This window comes from Neophocaena asiaeorientalis, unplaced genomic scaffold (genome assembly GCF_003031525.2).
Source record: "Neophocaena asiaeorientalis asiaeorientalis breed wild unplaced genomic scaffold, Neophocaena_asiaeorientalis_V1.1 scaffold1028, whole genome shotgun sequence".
Taxonomy (NCBI): domain Eukaryota; kingdom Metazoa; phylum Chordata; class Mammalia; order Artiodactyla; family Phocoenidae; genus Neophocaena; species Neophocaena asiaeorientalis.
In genome coordinates, this window is record NW_020174061.1 from 205,650 (window position 1) to 227,289 (window position 21,640).

General features: G+C 42.9%; 1 protein-coding gene across 2 annotated transcripts in view; it reads left to right on the forward strand.

The window, feature by feature from the left end:
• Window positions 1-21,231, forward strand: part of COL9A1 (collagen type IX alpha 1 chain) — an 83,345-nt gene extending 62,114 nt beyond the window's left edge. For both annotated transcript variants that reach the window (XM_024754549.1, XM_024754550.1), the window contains 7 exons: window positions 159-203; window positions 1,695-1,727; window positions 4,780-4,926; window positions 5,139-5,193; window positions 6,642-6,830; window positions 12,618-12,695; window positions 20,933-21,231. In XM_024754549.1, coding sequence (XP_024610317.1) covers window positions 159-203; window positions 1,695-1,727; window positions 4,780-4,926; window positions 5,139-5,193; window positions 6,642-6,830; window positions 12,618-12,695; window positions 20,933-21,129 — 744 coding nt within the window. In that variant the 3' untranslated portion in view covers window positions 21,130-21,231. The remainder of the gene's footprint in view (window positions 1-158; window positions 204-1,694; window positions 1,728-4,779; window positions 4,927-5,138; window positions 5,194-6,641; window positions 6,831-12,617; window positions 12,696-20,932) is intronic.
• The last annotated feature ends 409 nt before the right edge of the window (window positions 21,232-21,640 follow it).

Here is a 21,640-nt window from a genome sequence, read left to right on the forward strand (position 1 = left end):
AAGCCCGTGACAGCTAGATAGGAAAACCACTGAGATCATTTCGTATTTCTGCATGATCTTGGGGGCACTGCAGGGACTTTTGAATACTTCTCAACGTTGACTGGTTAAAATTGAGCCAAGGAACTAAGAACTTAAAAAATGTGACTTTTAACTTTTAGGGTGCCTCTGGTGAAGAGGGAGAACTGGGAGAAAGGGGTGAACTGGTAAGACCCTTTTTTTTTTCCGGTTATTGATGGAGACTCACTGATTTTGGACTGTATTAGAAACATACGTACTTTTTCTTTTCTCTGACCTTGCTATCCTTGCTGACTTCTTTAAAGGTAATATGTTTCTTACATAAGCTAAAAAACAACCCCCGAGAATCGCACCCAAGATCAAGTAAAGTGGAGGGGAAACACGGCAACATCGATAGACGTGGCCTTAAGTGTTGGGAGGACAAAGCGTTCCTTACGGAGGGCATGTTTTCTTGTGGTTTTCAATGTAGACATCCAAGGTGATTCTTATGTGGCTGTAGACAAGTCTATGAATAGTGCCCATCACGGAAACAAAATTAAAGCTTTATTATAGTTTGTATTATAGATTATTGTAGTTAGAGAGTTGAGGCTCCCGAGTTTGACCGTGGGTATTCTCCACGGCCTTTTGGAGTCTAAGACCCTCCAAAGAAGTGATTCCAGGTCCAGGGGAGCCTTCTGCTAAATCTCCAGGAAGGCGGGGAGGAGAGCAAGTCATCACCTCCACAGCACTGCTAGGTCTGCTGGCGCATCCTTTATGGTTATGACACAATGTAACAGGACCTCGTGTGGAAACTTATGATTGGTCCTTTGGGGGGTGTGTGCGTGACAGAATTCTCAGAAAACGGTTTCAGAGAGCTTTTAGTACAGGAGAAAATGCTGATAGTGTTTTATTCAGAGTTTTAGGATTTCAGTTGACATCTGAATGAGGCAAAGCTTCCTAACTATTAAGTAAATTAGAAAAAGGGGGATTTCAATTTTATTTTCTGTTGAAAGTGTTCATTTTATAAGGTAAGAGGATGTTTTATTTCTTAATTTATTTATTTTAAAATTTTTGTTTATTTATTTCTGGCCGCACTGTGCAGCTTGTGGGATCTTAGCTCCCCTACAAGGGATCGAACCCGTGCCCCCTGTGTTGGAAGCGTGGAGTCTTAACCACCGGACCTCCAGGGAGGTCCTTAAGGGGATGTTTTAAGTCGTGCTGTTTTGTAGTGGACATGCACTGACGTGCTAAGATGAGCTGGATTCATACCTAGAACTAGTGGTGGGAGATAGTCAAGGTTTTTTTTTAAGCATAAGAGCATGCATATTTGGTTTGATAGACTTCTGGGGATGAGTTTAAAAATATTGTTAGAGTTTCAGAAATGAAGTCATCTGGTTTAAATGTCTATTATGTTTTATAACAGCATGCTAGCTTAATGTCTTTTGACCTGCACATTTCAGTTCTCCACACCTAGCATTTTAAATCTGAATGCAGCCTTGGAGAGCTGTGATTCAACCCTATTATTTAACAGACAAGTTAGCCAAAGGCTGGGAGGGGACCAGAATCCAAATTGTGAATCTAATGTTTTTCTGTGGTGTCATGGTTCTGTTCATGGTTTTCAATTGAGTTTGGCAGCATGATAAGCTTTTTAGAGTTTTTAGTAAACATTGTTCTAATATAATTTTGTTTTATTGATTTAGGGAGATATAGGATTACCTGGCCCAAAGGGATCTGTAAGTATAATGAACAGTAACGGTATAAAAAATAAAAATATGAATAAAGCTATAGAAAATGCAATGCTCTGCTTTATGAAAGCATTCTAGAAAATTCAATTCTAAAAGGATTTACCTTTAAGGAAATTAACACCTACGTTTATTCTCTAAGTAGTGGATTAGTCCAAAGAAAAAACCGCACAACAGTGTAAATGGAACTGCCTTTTGACCTAATCACTCTAGAGGAAGGGTTCTTTTTTCATATTAAAGTGGCTCACTGAATATACGTCGTAATTTCTTCCACAAATGGTTTATTTTATAAGAACCGACCTGTGCTTTGCAGTGACAAGAACATAAGTGAAATTCGTTGTCAGTCATAGCATTGCAAATATTTCAGCAATTTTCTTAATCTTCTGTGTGTCCTCGTTGGGGAAGTAAGATATAGGCACGATACCTAAGAAAGTACAGATAATTATTAGAGCGAGAAAATAACCATCTCATTCAATTTATCATTTTACAGAAACGAAACTGATGTCCTTAGAGATTAGATGTATTCAGAATTATAGAACCAATGAATAGCAAATCTAGAATGGCTTGCTAATTTGAAAGGAACGCACATCTAATAAAATAAGAGATTTAAGATAATACAAGCAGAAAGGAGGAAGCTCAGACTTCAATCTCAAGTGCATCTATCACCAGTTTCCATGAATCTCCAAGTCTTCTTGTTTCTGGAATCCCCCCACCGACTTCTCTCTGTCCTGGTCCAATGTGTTATCCTCGTGACAGCCAGTGTCATCTAGATGAAAAGATAAAGCCCACTATCTATTCCTCCTCTGCTTAAAACCCTCTAAGAATAACATTTTACAGAATAATTCAGACTCTTAGCAAATGTATCCAAAGCCTTCAATGAGCCTCACCAGCCTCATCTCCGACCTCTCTGGAACGTCATCTGTCTGTGGTTCTTTTTGTTTGGCACATACTATTTAATGCCTTGTGGGCTTCTTCTAGTCCTGGACACTCTTTCTCTTTCCTTAGAATAGCACGTCCTACCTGAGCTTTTAGCCCCATCCTCAACTGAGCTTTCTCGGGGAGGACCCACCCAGCCTTGGTTACAGTGCCCTGCCCTGGGCTCTTCACACAGCACTGAGATGGAAATTGTCACATTATATTATCTTACCTGTTTACATACTGCCTTTAAACACCATGTGACAGTCTCAAGCTTCAAATAACATCTTTATGCCTAAGAATCTTTGACAGGAATCGTTTAGGATTGAGAACAACGTAAAGAGTTAAACCTTGATAGAATTCGGTCATGGAAATCCTCCTTCACTGTCTAGAAATAATCAGTAATGTTAAAAGGTGAGAATTCAAGTTATAAAAGAAAAAAGTGGATGGACAATGCAGGTGTGAAAATGAGTTAATTTCATTTAAATTCGGATATAATACTCGGAATTAGCTCTTGATTCATCACCTCCCTTCCTACCCCTGTCTTTCCTGACATTACCCAAGTAATACAGATGAAATTGAAGTGCACCGTCCTAGAATCAGGGGACAGAGTTACTGACAGAAAAGCTTTTCCTTTTCTCAGTGATTTCAGCAAGACAAAGCTGGTAAGTGGGTGAGGTCTGCACGCTGGTTTCTGCATCGGCGTATCCCTCCTCAAGTGAGGAATCCTTTCCCAAAGACCCAGGGCCCTTGTGACGTCCTGGTCATGTGGGCCCTTGACTTCTTCATCAGAAATGCCCTGCTCCTTGTTCTAGCAAAATTTCAGATGTTGCCAGCAAGGTAATACACTCTGATTTGGCCTCCTTTGTCTTCCACCAGCTGTTTAGCGCATTCTGAATTCATTTTGGCTTCTCCTCCGGGTTTCTTTTAGAAGTCGCTATGGTCTTGCATACCCGTCACCCGACAGTTCCCCAACCTTCGTTCCATAACACGTGCTTAGCTTTCCCCCTTGACCCTGACTCTGGAAATGTTTTAAGCCATAATTTCTTCATAGAGGCAATTTTGACAGGTTGACTAAGATGAATATCAATTTTTTTGTGTATAAAGCACACTCCGTGAGCTTTCTTTAGATGTGCCTTGCTTCGTCACCTTTATTTCTTCAGTTTAAAACATTTGAGCTTTTGAACAAGTTGGCTTTTCCTAGATAAATGTTGCATATGAAAAAGAAGCAGGATTGAGCTGCTTTATGAACATTCAGATCTTGACCAGTGGTGTTCCCTCAATGTCTCCTGTGCATTTATCTTCTCGTTTTTATTCTGAAAACACCAGTCCACTGAAACTACTTTGCCACAAATTCCACCAGAGGTAGTTTAAGAAAAAGTGAATTAATTTAGTCTCTCTTTAAAGCAGTTTTTGTAGATGAGGACTTTAAAGATACTTTTAGTGGTCTGCTTTCAGAAGAAAAATTTAATTGGTATATGCTTTCGTGCCAAGGAAATAATTGGTTTATTTTTAACATCTTTAATGTTTAGATTTTTAACTTCCTCAATACTTAGATAAACTATGGACTCACTTTTCTTGTTCTGGCATTTTAAATGCATTGATTTAGTTTTCTGTTAGTATTTTATAATTTCTGGATACATCTGGCTTCTTCAAACTCTCCAAAGAATGTTATAAAGGCTAAATAACTTATGTTCTTGGAAATATCTTTATTTTATGCTTTCTATATTGGTGATATAGAAGGTGACATGTCTTGTGAACTCAGTGGCCTTTCTGTGGCCAGAAAAAGTTAACACGTTTTATTAAAAATTAACGTGCTCTTAGAAGTGACTTAAAGTGTGAAGAATATGGTTTTAAAATATATCCTTCCCATTAACATTTTGAAATCATAACTATACCCCAAAGAAAGATCTTTAAAACGTTTACTTGAACTGGAATTCTAAGAGATTGGAGAGCTGCTCTGTGGCATTACGTGTGTTTACCTTGAGGCTTTGTAAGCTCTGAGCAAACACGGCTCGGGAGACAGAACGTAAGTAAACCCACAATTTCACGGCAGCGCTTGTATTAACATGAAGCAGACGCATTCCTTGTGTCTAGCCTGGACTAACAGTGCGCCCCTGTGTTCCAGGCAGGTAGCCCCGGGGAACCTGGCTTGAGGGGACCCGAAGGAAGCCGGGGGCTTCCTGGGGTGGAAGGACCACAAGGACCCCCTGGCCCGCGAGGCGTGCAGGGAGAACAGGGCGCCACCGGCCTGCCTGGGATCCAGGGCCCTCCCGTGAGTGCTGGGCAGCCCCTGGGGTTTCCCTTTGGAGACTCCATCCCAGGAGGGAGCGCGGGGGTAGGGCCAGACCTCAGCTCCTCAGCAGCATGGGGCCAGCTCTTCTGGTTCCAGCCACCTGTTTCCTTGCCCAGCCTGTCGGTTTACCATTGAACAATGTCCTCTTTGTGGTTCCGTGTACAAACTGGCTTTTGTCTTTTCTGTCCCAGGGCAGAGCACCCACCGATCAGCACATTAAGCAGGTTTGCATGCGAGTCATTCGAGGTAAATAAATCATCGCCGCTTGACGTTTTGTGTGCTTTAAAGGCGGGGGATTTGGAATACTAGTAATTTCACGTCTGTTCTATACAATTTGTCACCATGTGCACTAGCTTATAGCCTCAAGGAAAAATAGTACCTTTCTGGGCTCGCCAGGATTTTTTTTTTTTTTTTTCCAATGTGATTCATTTTCAAGAAAGCATACACACACACACACACACACACACACACACACACACACACACACACAGATACAGACACCTTTTTCCCCCCCTTTGGAACACAAATTCTCAGGCTCTTTCCCCTCTTAATATCCTACCACTTGGTGTGTACCTGGCACTGACCTAGGCTCTCTCTATAGATTATATGAGAAGTAACTGGCAGACTTCTGCCCATAAGAAGCCTATGGCGATTGCTATTTTTTATTTGATTCTGGTTGGAACCAATTCTATCATGAAGAAACACTCATCTTTTGTGTGTTCAGGAGATAGTATAATTTGTCTAGTAGAATCATAGAGTTTTTCAGAATGAAATGGTCCCCTCTATATTTGAAAACCAACATCGCAGACATCTTATCTTGAAAGGATATTTCCAGTTTAAACATTAAGTGTTGAGAAAATTATGACTTTATGTTAACTCTCACTTAAATAAGGCCAACTTAGGATACCTGCATTTGAACAGTTTAAAAATCTTGTTGAGAAATGTGTCTCCAATTCATTTTCTCCTTCACACCCTAAATTAAAAAAAAAAAAATCACACTAAAATATCTCCCCTATTTTAATGGGAAAATGTTTTGTTCTCCATGGTTTTAGTGGATGTTTCTTAATCTATTTAATGCTTCCTGAAAGAGCCTACACAGTTATGAGTTTTTAAGACAGGCAGTGACCATTTCTAAGAAGCAGGCTTTCTTTAATGTCTGGTGTCTCTTCCAAGCGTGAAAAAACTTTTGAGAAGGAGAATTAATAGAAAGTCATGAATCCTCAGGGTATTTCATATTACTTAATATCTTCAAACTAAAAACGTGAGCCTAGGTCTCAAACGGTATCTCAGTACTAATTCTGGACAATGTCCTTGCATTTGAGAAGCTTCTGGGTATCCACTTCTTCCTGTGTTGAGAAGCTCACTTTCTTTTCGTCCCGGGTTTTCAGGTAACCAGCCAGGTTCAGGTGACACACTCATCTCTTTGGACACCGCTCAGCCCTGAAGTTTAAGGTCTTTTATCCCCTTGTCTCAGAGCAGCAGGGTCCATCCAGGGAGGGCTGAACAAAGCAGCACCAGTGAAACCTCCTGGCAGAAAGCCCGTGGACAATGACCCAGCTTTATTCAGGCCTCACCAGCAGTTTTGAAGCTCTGGTGACACATTTAGAAAAAAGGCACTTGAAATAGTTCTTTTTTCGTTCGAATCACTTTCATATTTCTGACTCACCTGGACTGTTTTGTTTTTTATCTTTTAGAGCATTTTGCTGAGATGGCTGCAAGTCTCAAGCGTCCGGACTCCGGAGCCTCGGGCCTCCCCGGGCGGCCTGGCCCCCCTGGTCCCCCAGGCCCCCCTGGAGAGAACGGTTTCCCAGGCCAGATGGGACTTCGAGGCCTCCCGGGCATGAAGGGCCCCCCCGGGGCTCTTGGTTTGAGGGGAGCGAAAGGTAAGGCATTTTGTCCATGTGGAACCAGGACCACACACTGGGTTTTTTTCAGATGGATTCACTTGTCCTAAAGTGCCAGGTATCTAGGAGACAAGAAGATGGATTGTTCTCTCTCTTTTACTGTGGTGATGGTAAAGATTAGAAAACTATCGTTTGATATTTTCTTGGCCTTGGTGTGTGACAACAGTAGACCCAATACTGGAATTAAGGTCCCTTGACTTTTGGTACCAATCTTTTACAGTTACACTGCTTTAATCATAGTTCAAGGTAAACTTTACAGGATCTGGTAAAGGATCTTTAAAGTTTTTTTGTTTTTTTTTTTTGAGACCTTAATATCATTGTAGAACTCTTCTAAGATGGCAACTGGCCCTTGAATGTTATCTGTTACTTCAGGTAACAAAGTTTGTTAGCAGGACATCAGAAAAATCACAGCATGCATCAAAGCCGCCTCCCTCTTCTTTTAAAGAGTGATATCAGTTTTGCTGTTTTTTTTTTTTTTCCGGCTCTGAGGTACAACTTTATTCCTTATTTAACATGTGAGAGGGTGTGAGGGAGTTTGTTTCTTCTCCTTTTATTTAAAGCAAGTTAAGCCCTGGAAACCAGTATTTTGTAGGCCAGCAGGATTGTGAGTGTGTTAGGTATTCTGCAGGGTTTGCAGAAGAACTGGCTGCCTCTGATGGTGTTTGCTAGATGAGGTATGTCAGCATGGGGGCTGGTGGGCCTGGGATAATCGACAGAAGGGACTAAAAGGGCAGAGTTTCTGCATCATGGTGAGTGACTGACAGCTCTCTGGGGAACTTCAGAAAAATGTGGCATCAAGAACAAGAGAGGGACTTTTGTTTTTTAGGCAGTGGTGCTCCAATTAGGGATAAATATTATGGTGCTAGCGGTCAGAGGTCAAACAAGATGCCTTTGGGATCTGTAGATGAATGCCTGATGTGTTTGGTTCAGGACACTCTCAGCTGGAACAGTGTTGTTAATTACGTTTTTTGTTTTTGTTTCTGCCAGCAGAGCCGTGTGTTTAAAAAAAAAAAAAAAAAAAAAAAAAGAGCCCTAATTGGGGCCTCCTGTGAATCTGACACGATTTCCCTGTTTTTGGAGGCTGGACAAAATCATATGGAGAGAGCTCCGAGTTCACCTTAAAGAGAACTGGACCTCTTCTCTGAAAGAACCCCTTAGCCATTCATTCATCTTGGTCCTGCTTTGAGCTTGCATTCAGGAATCCATAGCGGAGGTGCTCTCCCTGTGGTCGGGCCCCGTTCGCTTCGTGAACCATTCTAGGGAACTCCATGCTGTAGGTGGACTGCTGGCTGAGCTCGCCCTGTTGTGCCCCAGCCCACGGATAACTTCTCTGCCTTGGTGAGTTCACTGAAGTGAACTAAAGTACAACGGTTCCGAAAGAGTGGTCCCTGCAGCATCAACATCACCAGAGACCCCCTGAGTCAGCAACTCTGGAGAGGGGCCCGCAGTGGAAATGCACAAGTGTAGGGTGGTCCTTACCCTACAGGCAAGGTCCCGCCTTCCCAGGGAAGGACCACCTTGTAGGGCTAAGAGGATCACAGCCCTGTTTTCTCTGGCCAAAAGGAAGTCTCCATATTTGGGGCTGATCTTGACTTTGAGTTAGTAAGAGCCCGCTCCTGAAGTCCCATCTTATTTCCTAAGACAGGAAAATGTCTGTGTACTTGCTCCACCAGGAGAGCCTGCCGAGGGCTGCCTTCTCCAGCCTGGGCTCCACATGGGACTGACCCAAGGAGCTTTAAACACTGCTCACGTCTTGGTCCCGTGCCCAGAGATTTTGATTGACTTGGTCTAGGCCCCAGGCTTTGAAAATATTCCCCAGGTTATCTGAAGAAGCAGTCAGGGCTGAGAAGCTCTGGAAACAAAGGTGACATGATCTGGACACTTTCCGGGAAGCTGGGAATCGCAGTGTGGAATTGTGTCTGGGTTGCGCTGGGTTGACTCCAGCAGTGAACCTTATTTTGAAGGGAAGAAAAATATATTCCTATATTTGGAACCTGAGAAATGCCTCTGGCACTAGGTTCATTCATCAAGCAGAGTTCGATGTTATAAGGGGCTTCCTCCTATTTTTTCTGCGGTGTTTATGACATAGCCTATAATATAGTTCTTTTCTTTTTTCTAAAGAGCTTTCTCGCCCCGCCCTCCTCCATACCTTTCTTGGCATTGGGTTCCTTTAAAGCAGCATCTCCTCCGAGTTCTACTTCTTAAGATTTGGGGTGTGGGCAGAAAGGAATAATCAGATTTTCTATCAGTTGCTGCTGTCATACATTTGGAGATGTATGGTTTTAGGTAATTGGACTTGACCTTTCTTGTCCACCACATACATTAGCAGCCCTACTTAGTAGAAAACACATAGTGTTCTACTACCCAAAGGTAGTAAAACAAATTTTCCTTGAGAATAAACACACCACCATTTGAAACTTAACTGTTCCACCAATCGGAGAAGAGACGTGTTTCATTGTCACCTGTTGCTTTTTTGTTTTCACGCTTAACAAAGAGGGGATGGTGGAAGTCTTGGTTTGCCATAGAGTTGCTCTGAGGGTCTTTTTCCAGAGAAATTCCTATGTAGATAAGTTTTATTAAAACAAATAAGTTTTACTAAAGCTTTTAACAGTTCAGGCTATGTCTTAATCAAATCACTGTTTTCTTCCTAAAAAGTTACTTTGAAAAACACAATGGAACATTTTTAACAAGAGCTAGTAGAAAAAAGCCTCAGAGCGTACTGAAAGCTTCCATCATGTTTGTGTATTTTTTGGTTTTCACCGACATGTTTTGCACACTTTTACACAAACACATTAGAGCTGTGTGTTCATTTCATGTGATGCTTGAGCAGAAATGCGAAAGGCACCTGACTGGCCCTGGGTCCACTTTACTTAGGATTAAGTCAGTCTTTCATGTCATAAATACTCTTTGTAAATGTTCATGGTTTGTTTATTTTAATTCCCTTTGAGGAAGGCTGTGTGTATTTTTAGATCTTTTAGTGTGGGTCAAGCAGACGTGTCCCTGTGTTAACGAAGGCTGGGGAAAGTACACCGGGCATATCTGAGACTCACCTTTTCCGTTATTAATCTGCTCACCTGGAGGTAGAGCATCAATTATAGCTTCCAAATAGATGAAATTGAGAGGAAGTTTGGAGCAATGAGAACTTCTCTAGTTTCCCCAACTCTGTTTTGAATCAAACTGCTTATTCTCTTCATACCTTATCCAAAGCTTATTTTACAAGCTTTTTATATGTCTTTTCTGACAATAGGCTAACAAAGGTGGACTTTAGTTCCCTGAGCCAGGTTTCCTATGTCTTGAAGGAAGACGTGACCGGTGTTTGAAGAAGTAGATTAACCCTGGGGGTAGCAGAGCCGACACACAACGGCCGCTGCAGGTTGCAGTGTGGCTCTGTCCCGGGGCTCGTCGAAAATGTATTTTCCCATGACTGATCACCAAAAACCAGTTTCAAAGTTAAGACAGGGGTCTTTTTTTTTTCATTTGGAGAAAATGTTATTCTATATATCATACAATGCTGTTTATTATTGCCACCATGCTGTCTGTATTCCCTTTATTCTGCAGTATCCAAATACGCTGGCAATCCCATCCAATGAATTTTTACCTTCAGATCTTGTACTTTTCAGTTCTAGAATTACCATTGTTTTCCTTAAGAGTTTTCATATCTCTCCGGAAATTTCACATCACTTCGCCCTTTATTTCCGTCTTTTCCTATACGTTTGGTAACATATGTTGATACATAAAATAGTCCTTTTAAAGAGACCGCGGTCTTATTCCTCGCAAACAACATTCTGAAGTTGGTGCGGCTTTATGCTAACGCGCGCTTAACTGTCACTATCGCTGTGAAAGTTGCATTTTAATTTATAATCTTCATCTCGTGTCTTCAGAAAACGTGGTACATTCTCACTGCCAGCCTCAAAAATTACGAGGTGACACATTTAAATTGCTAAGTTAACAAGAGAGCTTGAGCTGTTAGTTTTAAAAATGCTAATTGTCATATCTTCCTAATACAGTAAGGCCATACTGACGATGAGTGTAAGAAACAACTAGTTTATGTATGAGTCCAAGCTGAGCTGTACATCCTTTCACAGTATCTATAAAATTTAAATTGATTTCAAAATGTAGTTGATTCACCATAAAAATGTTCACACAAGGACATTCACAGCGAAAGTATGGTAACTTTTAAACATTCATGCCACAATTTGAGATTTTTGACTATTTGACAAATGCACAGATGGTTGTACAGATATTCTTCCTATTTTTGTTGGGCACTTGTGACTTTGTTTTTTAAATTGTAACAAACCTGTCGATATTCAATGAGGTTGGGCGAATCTTTGGAAAAAGTGATTATGTATAGAATTTGTTGCAAAATGCTATCGCATCTTGTAACAACGTAGTAAAATAATAATATACTACTGTACTAATGGGATAGTAGAACTGGTCTTGTACCAGAAGCGGCATACGTCATTCAGGACCAGTTAACTAAGGTATTAGGTCATCTTGTTAATGAGGCCAAGTTTCTAAGTTTGGTCCCTGCAGGGCCAGGATAACTTATGTAACTTTGTTCTGTGGCTGCCGAATCCCCGAATTCAATCAACTGTCTTGCAAACACACATGGCTGGTTGCAATCCAAAGTACATTCCCTATAAATAATGAGAAGTGAAATGGAGGCACTGATGACAGCACACTTTAAATTTTGAAACTTCATTAATTTATTTTTGGTGATACTAAATTTACATTGTTCAAGAAATTAAAATGTCTAAAAAGATACTTAGTGAAGAGTGTCTCTCCCACCCCTGTCTCCCATCTGTCTGGTTTCCTTTATCCTTCTCATTAGGGAATCTCTATTATTAGTTTCCTACATACCCTTACCAGTGATGCTCTAAAGGATCTATGAATATATTTATTTTCCCTACAGCCTTTTAACAACAAATCATGCTGTCCATTAGTAAGTGATCTGGGCCTTGCTTTTTTCACTTAACAGTACCTTGGGGATCATTTCAAAGACCTTTCTGGTTCTTCTACACCTGTGCATAGCATTCTGTTCTGTGGAAGTACCATAGTGTATTTAACCCTTTAATGGATATTTACATCGTTTTCAATCTTCTGTTCAATTTTTTTTCATGTTGGATTTGCATATTTCTGATTAAACTTATTTTCCTAGTTATTTGATAATTTAGTTGCTATTCCAAGTGGGATCTTTGTTCACTACATCTTATCACTGATTGTTGTTTGTATATATGAAAATGATTGATTTCCATGTATTTCGTACCTTGCTACTTTACTGAATTCTTTTATTGCTTTTAGTAGATTTTGAGTTGCTTTTCTAGGGTTTAAGATAAGCAGTCATATCATCTGAAACTAGGGATGGCTCAAACCAAATAATAAATAATAATGATAAAGTGGGCATCTTTGTAATGTTCTGACTATGATGAAGCTGCTCTGTGTTTCTCGTTAAGCTTCAGTGCTGAAATAGATATACTCTATCATGTTAAGGAAATAGTCTGAGTCTTATTTTATTGACTGTTGTATCAGGGATGCATGTTTAATTGTCAAATATCTTTCCAGCATCTACATATATGATCATTTGATTTTTTTCCCTCTTAGATCTCAATATAATTAACTTGATTTTTGCCTTGCTACATACTTACTACGACCTACATTGTGGCAACTTCCTACTTTTTGGTTTCTGAATGTAGGCTTTGCTTTAAGTTTAAAAATATTGAACTTTATAGACATATAGAAAAATAACATTTCTCTAATGAAACGCAGGTGACATGGGGGAAAGAGGTGATCGTGGACCCCCAGGAAGAGGTCCCAAAGGTTTGCCCGGGACTTCAGGTCTCCCAGGTAAGAATAAACAGGATGAGGTGGGAACTTGGCAGCCAGTGGGTGGTCTGAATTGGATCACATTTTAAAGAACTGCTCTTTGTTTACCTCTGTTTATCATGTGATGTGCAGTGATGGCTGGCGTGGATCTTTCAGAACCAACTTTAATGAGGAGTTAAATAGTCTGTAAATCACGTCTGTATTCTTTGAGAGAAAATACATGTCAGGGCTTGAAATATTACTTTCTTTTTTTTTTTTTACATCTTTATTAGAGTATAATTGCTTTACAATGGTGGGTTAGTTTCTGCTTTATAACAAAGTGAATCAGTTATACCTATACATATGTTCCCATATCTCTTCCCTCTTGCGTCTCCCTCCCTGAAATATTACTTTCTTTTTTTTTTTTTACATCTTTATTAGAGTATAATTGCTTTACAATGGTGGGTTAGTTTCTGCTTTATAACAAAGTGAATCAGTTATACCTATACATATGTTCCCATATCTCTTCCCTCTTGCGTCTCCCTCCCTGAAATATTACTTTCTTGAATAAGTACTTTAAAAAATAGTGTCAAGGTCCAACCACAATGCACTCGTTATAAAATTCTGAATGAATGGGGTCCTGTCCACTTCTAGCCCAGTTGAGAGTTCCCTCTTCTTTTCCTTTAAACCAAAAAGTCAGAGCAGCAGGAAAACGAGTCCACGTCTTCAGCTATTCGTGACGCATGGGGAGTAACTGACATCTTATTCTAAAAGCTTCTCCTTCAAACATCCAGACCCTCCAGAGGCCCACATCCCCAAATAAATAAACCTGAAACATTCCTACTCACGAAAGTCATGCCCAAGGACGCATCCCAGCTGGGTCGACCGAGGTGACAAAGTGGCCTCTGTGTGAGAGCCCGGGTCCTCTCACTGGCCGTCTGTTCTCTTTACACACTGGCTACTCTGTGGCCAGAGTCCAGGCTGCTGCACGTTGGGAATGACTGCCAGGTCCAACCACAGAAGCAGCCTTGCGGGCCGAAAGCCAGTTCAGTTGAAGAGCATGAATGGCCTGCAGTCTCCCAGCAGACGCTCTGATCACTGCTGGGACAGGGCTCAGGAAGGGCCCCAAAGCTCTGGGGAGACCAGTCCGGGGAGGGGAGCTTGTGCAGGGGGGTGCCCCACACTCCCACAGTGGATTTGGAAAACTTCGTTGAGGGAAATCTAGCAAAAGAAACGATCATTTTCTAATTCTGCCGGAGGTTTACATAGCCGATTGTGGCTATAATTGCAGCCTGAAGCATCGTTGCTTTCTAATTATCCATTCCATTGCTCCTGGGTTTGGCTTTCTCATTTAAAAGAATTTTTTAAAAATGCATTTGGAGATAGCTCAAACACTGCCTTTCTAAGACGGTGATTCACGGGCTGTCGAGATGTTTTCACAAACTGATGAATTTTTGTGATTGGAAAAGGAAGCCTTTATGATTGGAAAAGGACAGAAAACCTGGTTGGAGTTCAATGGGACCCAGACAAGAAGATTTTAGTAAACAATAAAGTCTGGATTCATTGATGGATGTTTAGAAGAGAGAAAAGGAAAATAGAATTTACCGAGTGCGCTTCTCCTTTATCAATGGTAGGAATAGGAGGTTTGAAAGCTGATAAAATATCATCTGTACCATTTACTTAGTTATCTATGTATTTATAGGAGAGACTGACAATTTCTCCTTTGCGCATTTGGTTGACAAATAACAGTTCTTGGATCAGCAGCTTGCACTATTAGCACGATTTTCCTTTAGCAAAAATACATGATCATTTCTGGTGACTCTTATTTTTAAAAAATCTGTTCATAAACCCCATTTTGAGTTTAAGAAAGACCAGCTTGGATTTGTGCAGTGTCCCGGGATGCCACGAGGGGGCGCGTTATGCCTCACCTCGGGCTTGCCTGGTGCTCCGGGGCCCTTGCTCTGCCCCAGGGGGCTCCACAGGTTTGCTTTTTAGCACACCTGTCATCTGTGCTGCGAGTGGTAAGGTAGGGCAAGGCATCTCTGGCGTCTCTGCCTGGCCCTCATTGCATTTCCTTTATGACAGTGGTTCGATTTGTTGCAGCTGGTCTTGGAATTAATACTTAAATCTGATTTCTTAAAAAGCTTCGTGGGCTCCCCAGTTCAGGACCCCGAAACCTGCCCTTTTCCGTTTCCTTTCTGCCGTTTGCCAGCCCTTGCCCCTCCCTTCCTGGTACCACTTGGAAATCTGGTCTTTCTTTTTCTGTGCTTTTGTTACATTTTCATTGAGAGGGTATTTGACATTATTTAGTGAAAAATCAGAGTTACAGATTATTCTTGAAAAAATTAAGGCCAGATTTCTGAAGCGTGCAGTTTCCTCGGTGCTTTACCACACAGGCTCAAAGGGTCCATATTTAGCAGCCTCCTTGAGGCACCAGCTGAGCTGGGGCTTTGGTTTTGGGTCAGCTCACATCCCCTTGTCTACACCTAAACGTACTCAGATGACAGTTTCCCAAATCCATCAAGTCCCTGAACAAGAGCTTTTAGGGCCATTCCGCCTCTAAAGTGAGTCCTCTGAAAGTGGACTCTTGGGAGTGTGGGTTCCATAAATCAGACATCTGGCCTCAAATCCTGACTCTCACTTACTAGCTTTATGACATCGGGCAAGTTCTTGACTGCCCAGTGCCTGTTTCCTCACTTACGAAAGAGTGATAATAGTCAATCACTTCTCCTGGAGAGGCTAATTCTGAGAATTAAAGAAAAATCAATCCACGTAGAGTGCTTAGGACAGTTTCCGGCTATAGTGGGTGCTCAAGAAATGTTAGCTATTGGTACTATTATTAACGTAACAAATGCACTTCTGCGTTTTGAGGTAGATGAAGGTCAGAGGTGGACCCTAGTTCAGTCCCTGTGGCTTCTCCCCTGGCTCTCAGTGAGAAGACGCTACTCTTCTGTCAGCCGGCGCCACCTCTGACATCTCGGACCTTCCCTCCGTGAAATCTACTTCAACTCCACATCACAAATGCAAAGTGCTGGGTCACAGTAAATCATGTCACTCGTTCATTATCCACTGAGAGGCTGGGCCATTTTTCATTTCCCCCGTAGAGCATGGAATGTGGTTAGGAATGTGATTTCTGGTCTCTCACAAACATGACCTTACGAGGACTTCAGGACCTGGGGGGACCTTCACCAGGGCTGTGTCCAGGAACTGGTCCGAAACCTTCTAGGTAAATATACGTCTTATGTAAAGGAAGGAGCCTGCAGAACAGGGTATTCTGTGACCCCCTTTGTTGTCCCGATTGTTGGATTTGGGACTCGAATTCTCCTGAATGGAAAGGAGATCCTTTGGTCATTCTTGGTGCTAACACATCTGATATCCTTGGAAAAAGGTTAACTAATACCTTCATGATCTGTCAGTTGTCAGGACTGCTTTATTCTTTCTGGACTGTTTTCGTTCTCGGTCTCCCCTCCTTCTCTCAGCTTGTTCAGTGTTAAGTATTATGTGCCCTTCGGGTTTGTGATGGTACATCGCCTAATGTGGACCACGGGTTATTATTATGACCGTGACATGGACTGTCACTTTGGCTGTAGTTCTCTGTTGTCTAAACGTAGACCTAAATCGTCCAGCTTGCTTCTCGCCTGCAGCCAGAAGCCAGCAGGGCAGGTGTGTAAGAAGGATGGGCTCCGAACGAGGCTGCCCTGGGGTAGGTTCTGCTGTGTCACTCCTTTTCAGCTCTGCCTCCTCTGTGTGCTCAGCTTGTCCCCTGCACATTGGGGGGTTATACCCCTACCTGCCCTATGGACTCATCTAGGAGGGTCTGTGGATGTGTTCATACATGGAAAGCACTTAGGTTAGTGCGTGGCTTATGGCAGACATTCTGCAATTTTAGCTCATTACTATTATTATTATTTTTTCTTCCTTTTGTATTTGAAGAAATACAGACTTACAAAGGTCACAGGCCCTGACAAAGGTCTCCCAGGTAGTAAGTGACAGAGGCCAGTGTTCACACGTCCAGGTTCACGTCGTGGACAAAATGATGCCCTGGTGGTCCGGGTGTATGCTGAGTCTATCTCGCCATCCTGGCATCTGACTTCGGCACGATCCCCTTTCTGCCTCTCTCGTGGAGCTGTGGGGACCACATCGAGCGAGACCCCTGGGGCCTTAGACCCCCATCCCTGCCCCTACCTCCCGTCTCTTACCAGAGGCCTTCGGTGGGTTGTTGGATGGGGCTGTCTCATCACCAGTATCTTTTTGCCTGCCTGGTCCATTGGGGACTAGTTCCTTGGCACTCTGGGGATTTGAAGAAAAAATATTTGAGAGTGGGTCTTCACTTCCTCTTTGTGCATCTAAACGCACTGGGGGAAGGAGGAAGTTAAATGATGGTCGTGTGTGAATGTGCCCGGGAGGTTAGAGCTGACCTGCGCTCATCATGCCAGGTTTCTTGTGCAAGATTTGCAGATAGGTGAGATTCACTTGTGAATACTGGGTGGAAAAAGTCCCCAAGCGCAGGGGGCACACCTGTTTTAGGCTTATGTGTAGCAGTAGTCATCTCTCCTCTATTTCCACTGCTGTCCTGTTTCCACTATTTTATTTGGTCGTGGGCATCTTATGTAAACAGGCCACTTTATACACCACAATCTTAAACGTATGTGCTTTGTCAAACACCACAAAAGTTAGCTCGGTACGAGGTGAGAAATGTAAGAAATTCCCTATTTAATGCTGAAAATTATTTCCAGGTTTTATTTTGTTTTTAAAGCCTGCCATGTACAGCCCTTTTTATTTCGTGGCAGGTATTATTTATTAGGTCCCAAAGAATGTTCCAGCCAGGTTGCGCCTCTGTCAGTGTAACATGACTGCCCTCTCCTGTCAGCTCAGAGAATGGCACAGACATTCATTTTTAAAAAAAAAAAATCATGAGAAGTTTGGCAATAACATTTTACAGGTCGTTGAAATTTCAGAAAACTGTGTAATCATCAGGCAGTTAGTGTAGCTACAGACCCGTGAGGTAGGCAGAGCAGAAAGAGAACACTTCAGATCCGTGCTTTCTCTCCCTCGTAAGAGTTGAAAAGTGGTTTATAAATATTTGCTAATGCAGCTGCTGGACTTCCTGAATGACTTGGTGTCACCCCCAAATTTGGCTCCCACATAATAGTCTTAGAGCACCTTGGAGGGTAGATGCCCAAGGTCAGGGCTCACCAGAAACTCATAAGCTGTTATGGGAAGGCTGTTTTTTTTTTTTCCTCTGGCCATTTTTACAGGGTGAAACCTCAGAAAAATAGAAAAATAGCTTTAGTCACTTGTGATAGAGTTGCAGAAGAATCGTTAGTAATGCTTGGCTATCGTGTCTCTTTCTGCCTCTCAGTCAATTCAGGCTCAATGAAGGGCTCAATGAATTAAACCACACACACACACACACACACGCACTCATGGATGCACCTTGTCAGAGTTAGCAAATCAGTAGGTGTGGAAGCACAGTTAGGATGGAGGAGGGGTCCAGGGCCCTCATTTCTAACTCCAGCGCTTTCTAGCCACGTGACTGTGTGACTCTGGATTTCACCTTCACTCTCTCAGTTTACACACCAGGAAAGTGGGATCGCCAGTGAGTGGCACAGGGTAAAGGGAATGCTGGTGGGCTGGTGATGACTTACCCAACGCTCCAAAGGGCAACTTGCTGTGTTTGCCAGAGGAAGACTTGGACTCCATGTGCTTGTCTTAGAATAAATCCAGGGGAGACAGGACGGTTTCATCAACTCTTTCCTTGGAGGATAAGCAGGAATCTGGAATAAACTCAGTCATTGAAAACACCCTCTCCTGGATTGTGTTAAAATGGGGGAGCTCAACTTGAAAAAAAGTTCTCCTTCTGCTTTTTCATACTGCTTGTGTAGTAGAAAATAAACTCCCTGAAGTTTTAGGTCTTAGGCAGGAGGCTGGCGTTACACATGTGGCTAAAAAGGGAAAGCTATTTATTTAAAAACTCAGCTTCTGAGTTGCCCTTGAAATGACCAGAGGTCTGGCAGCCCCGGCCCGTGTTCGCCATGGCAGCGGGGACACGCTGGCGTCCACTCTCCAGGTCACCTCATGCCTCAGCCCTTCCTGCTGCCTCCATAACCCTGATGTGTTACAGCTTCCATTACGTCTGTGGTCTCCCGTGAAGACAGAGGGCGAATTTCTTAATCCAGGGCAGTTTCTTTACTACATCAGGAGTCAGCAAACTTTTTGGGTAAAGGACCACATTCTTTGAGGTCTGCAGGCCAGGTGGCTTCTGTTGCCGCCCACACCTGTGCCCTTGTAGTGCCAAAGCAGCTGGGGCAACATGGAAACTAATGGCCATGCTGTGTTCTGATGACACTGCTTACAACACAGGAGCTGCCCATCCCAACCTACACTCCCTGCCCCTGTGGTCACTGCGTGTGCCACCTCTCCTTTGGGCGTTTTCTCCCCCAAATCTTGATTTGATTTTTGTTAAGGCATCCTGGAATGTCTCAGTGGGAGCTCTGCAAATCAGCTTTTAAATGCATTTGTATCTGACTTATCTTTTTAATCCTTAAAAGATCAACGTAACCTTCAACTGTCCCAGCGCCCGGAGATCTGAATAGGCTCTGCTAGAAGCACGGTTCTGCTGAAGCCTTGTTGATGGGTGCTGTGGATTAGAGAGATCTTGAGAGGGAAACACAGAATCATCTGCTTCATCACAACTTATTATAGTCAAATGAAAGCCCATGGGATAAATGAAGGGAAATGACTTACGTCTGCTTGTCTACAGCCTTGAGATGTATAGAATCAAAGATAATTATTCTCTGAAAACTTAGTAATGTTTTGTCCTGTAATGTTGCTTTGTAGATAAAGCAGGAAAAATGAGGTGTTATATCTAAAGCAGGATCTCTAACCTAGTTCCCTTCTAAAAGTATGCGGGCTATGTAATAAGACAGCTTAATAAGACCAGATCACTATAATAAGACCAACAAAAAACACACGTAACAAGACCACTAAAATAGGAAAAGAAAACTAAAAACCACCAAGAAAGAAGGAAAGGAAGTAAACCTAAGCAAATATAGAGTTGAACATATAGATTTGGTTTTCAACTTTTTGGTTGAACAGCCAAGTTAAAACAGTTGACACCAATGAGGATCTGTGTAAGACCGTATTATCCTGGCACAGATGATTCCTTTTACACGGCTGTCTTATTGCCACCTTTGCAGTAATAGTATGACAGCGCTGCTGGTGTGATGAAGTACACGCTCAGCAGAAATGTCTCTCGGTTACGGGAGCCGTGCCTCACTGGTTCGTGGGTGAACCAAACAACCTCTGGACTTGACAAAAGAAAGCGACGCCCCCAAGAAACCTAGGACACCGTGTAGTTCCGGCTGGGGGAAAGCCCCCGATGAGAGGAATTTCCGGCAGCTTTGCGGGGTGCATTGCACAGGCTTCTAAGAGACGTGAATCAGTAGCATTCGAATAGTCATTTATCGGGTGCATTCAGGCTCGGAACTTTATTATCAGGCAAGCGTCATCCGTCCTGTAGAGGAAGAGACGGGGAGGTGAGTGCCTTGCTGATGTCACCTGACTCATAAATGGCAGAGCGAGAACTTCCAGCCACCTGTCTGCATCTGCCCACCACCGAGCTGTACATCTCCCTGCCCGGAAATTGAGGACCCGCTAGAAATAAGGGCAGCTGCTAGCGGAGTGCTGTTCAAAGAAAGCCAACATGAACCGCATGAGTTGAGGGCATAATTTAAAATCTGCTAGTAGCCACGTTAGAAAAGTCCAAAGAATCAGGTGAAATTCATTTTAATAATATTTAATATGTGTATTTATAGTATGATTTAATAATTATTTAACCCAGTGTCCAAAATATTATAATTTCATCGTGTAATAAGTACCAAAGTTATTAATGAATTATTAAAAAATCGAAGTCCAGATGTGTTTGGCACTTACGGTTCACCCCCCGATTTGACATGGCCACGTTCCCAGGCTCGGCAGGTGTCTGTGTAGAGAGGCTACCGTACTGTGTAGTACAGCTCCTCTGATGGAAATAGGGGTGAGAGATGTGAGGTCTCCTAACACTTTTAATTTTGAAGCAACCCAACTGCAGTGAAGGAGTTTTATTATATCATCACTATCATCGTCTGCTTTAATCGTCCTCTGTCATTTCTAAAAGTGTTTGTCAAGGGCCTCTGTACACGCTGCCTGGCAGTGGGCAGGGTGCAGGGTCCAGTGCCTTCTGTGTCTCTAGCCATGAGGGCACTCCTGCTTACACGTGCATCTTCTGTGTGTTTCAGGTGACCCAGGTCCTGCCAGCTACGGGAGGAATGGCCGGGATGGTGAGCGAGGCCCCCCAGGGGTGGCAGGCATCCCTGGTGTACCCGGCCCCCCGGGACCTCCTGGCCCTCCTGGTTTCTGCGAGCCAGCCTCCTGCACCTTACAGGCTGGGCAGCGGGCATTTAATAGCAAAGGTCCAGATCCATCAAAGGCTTAGTGCAGCACGGCTGTCTGCACAAACCATGCCTGGCGAAGGGCTTGGAGGAGAAACGTCCCCAGAAGCCAGGGCCCAGGTGACGGTGCATTACCTTCAATGTTATTCTATTGATAGAAGTCCCACCTGACCATCAGGTTTAGAACAATGGTGCTATTCAATAAATCCTCTTTCCTTTTCCTTGGAGAGGAGCCACAGGGTCATCGATCAAACTAACAAATAAAACCTTCCCTTGAAGTGAACTGACAGTAGTCCTGTCCCCAGGATCTGGAACTTCCGTGTGCTATCCGTGTGTGTTACGTCATGAGCCACTGAGCCAATAAACAAAAACAGCTGTTTGGTTTACCTCGGTTTCGGCAGTTATTTTCATTTTTTATTGAGAGCTTGTTCTCAGATGATAGTTTCAGCTCTATGATTACCAGACTGGTTATGAAGAAACGCCACTACCGTCAATAGAACTGGTGCTCAAAATCCCCCCAAATCCCGGGAGGGCCAGGGATGCTGTGCCACTCGG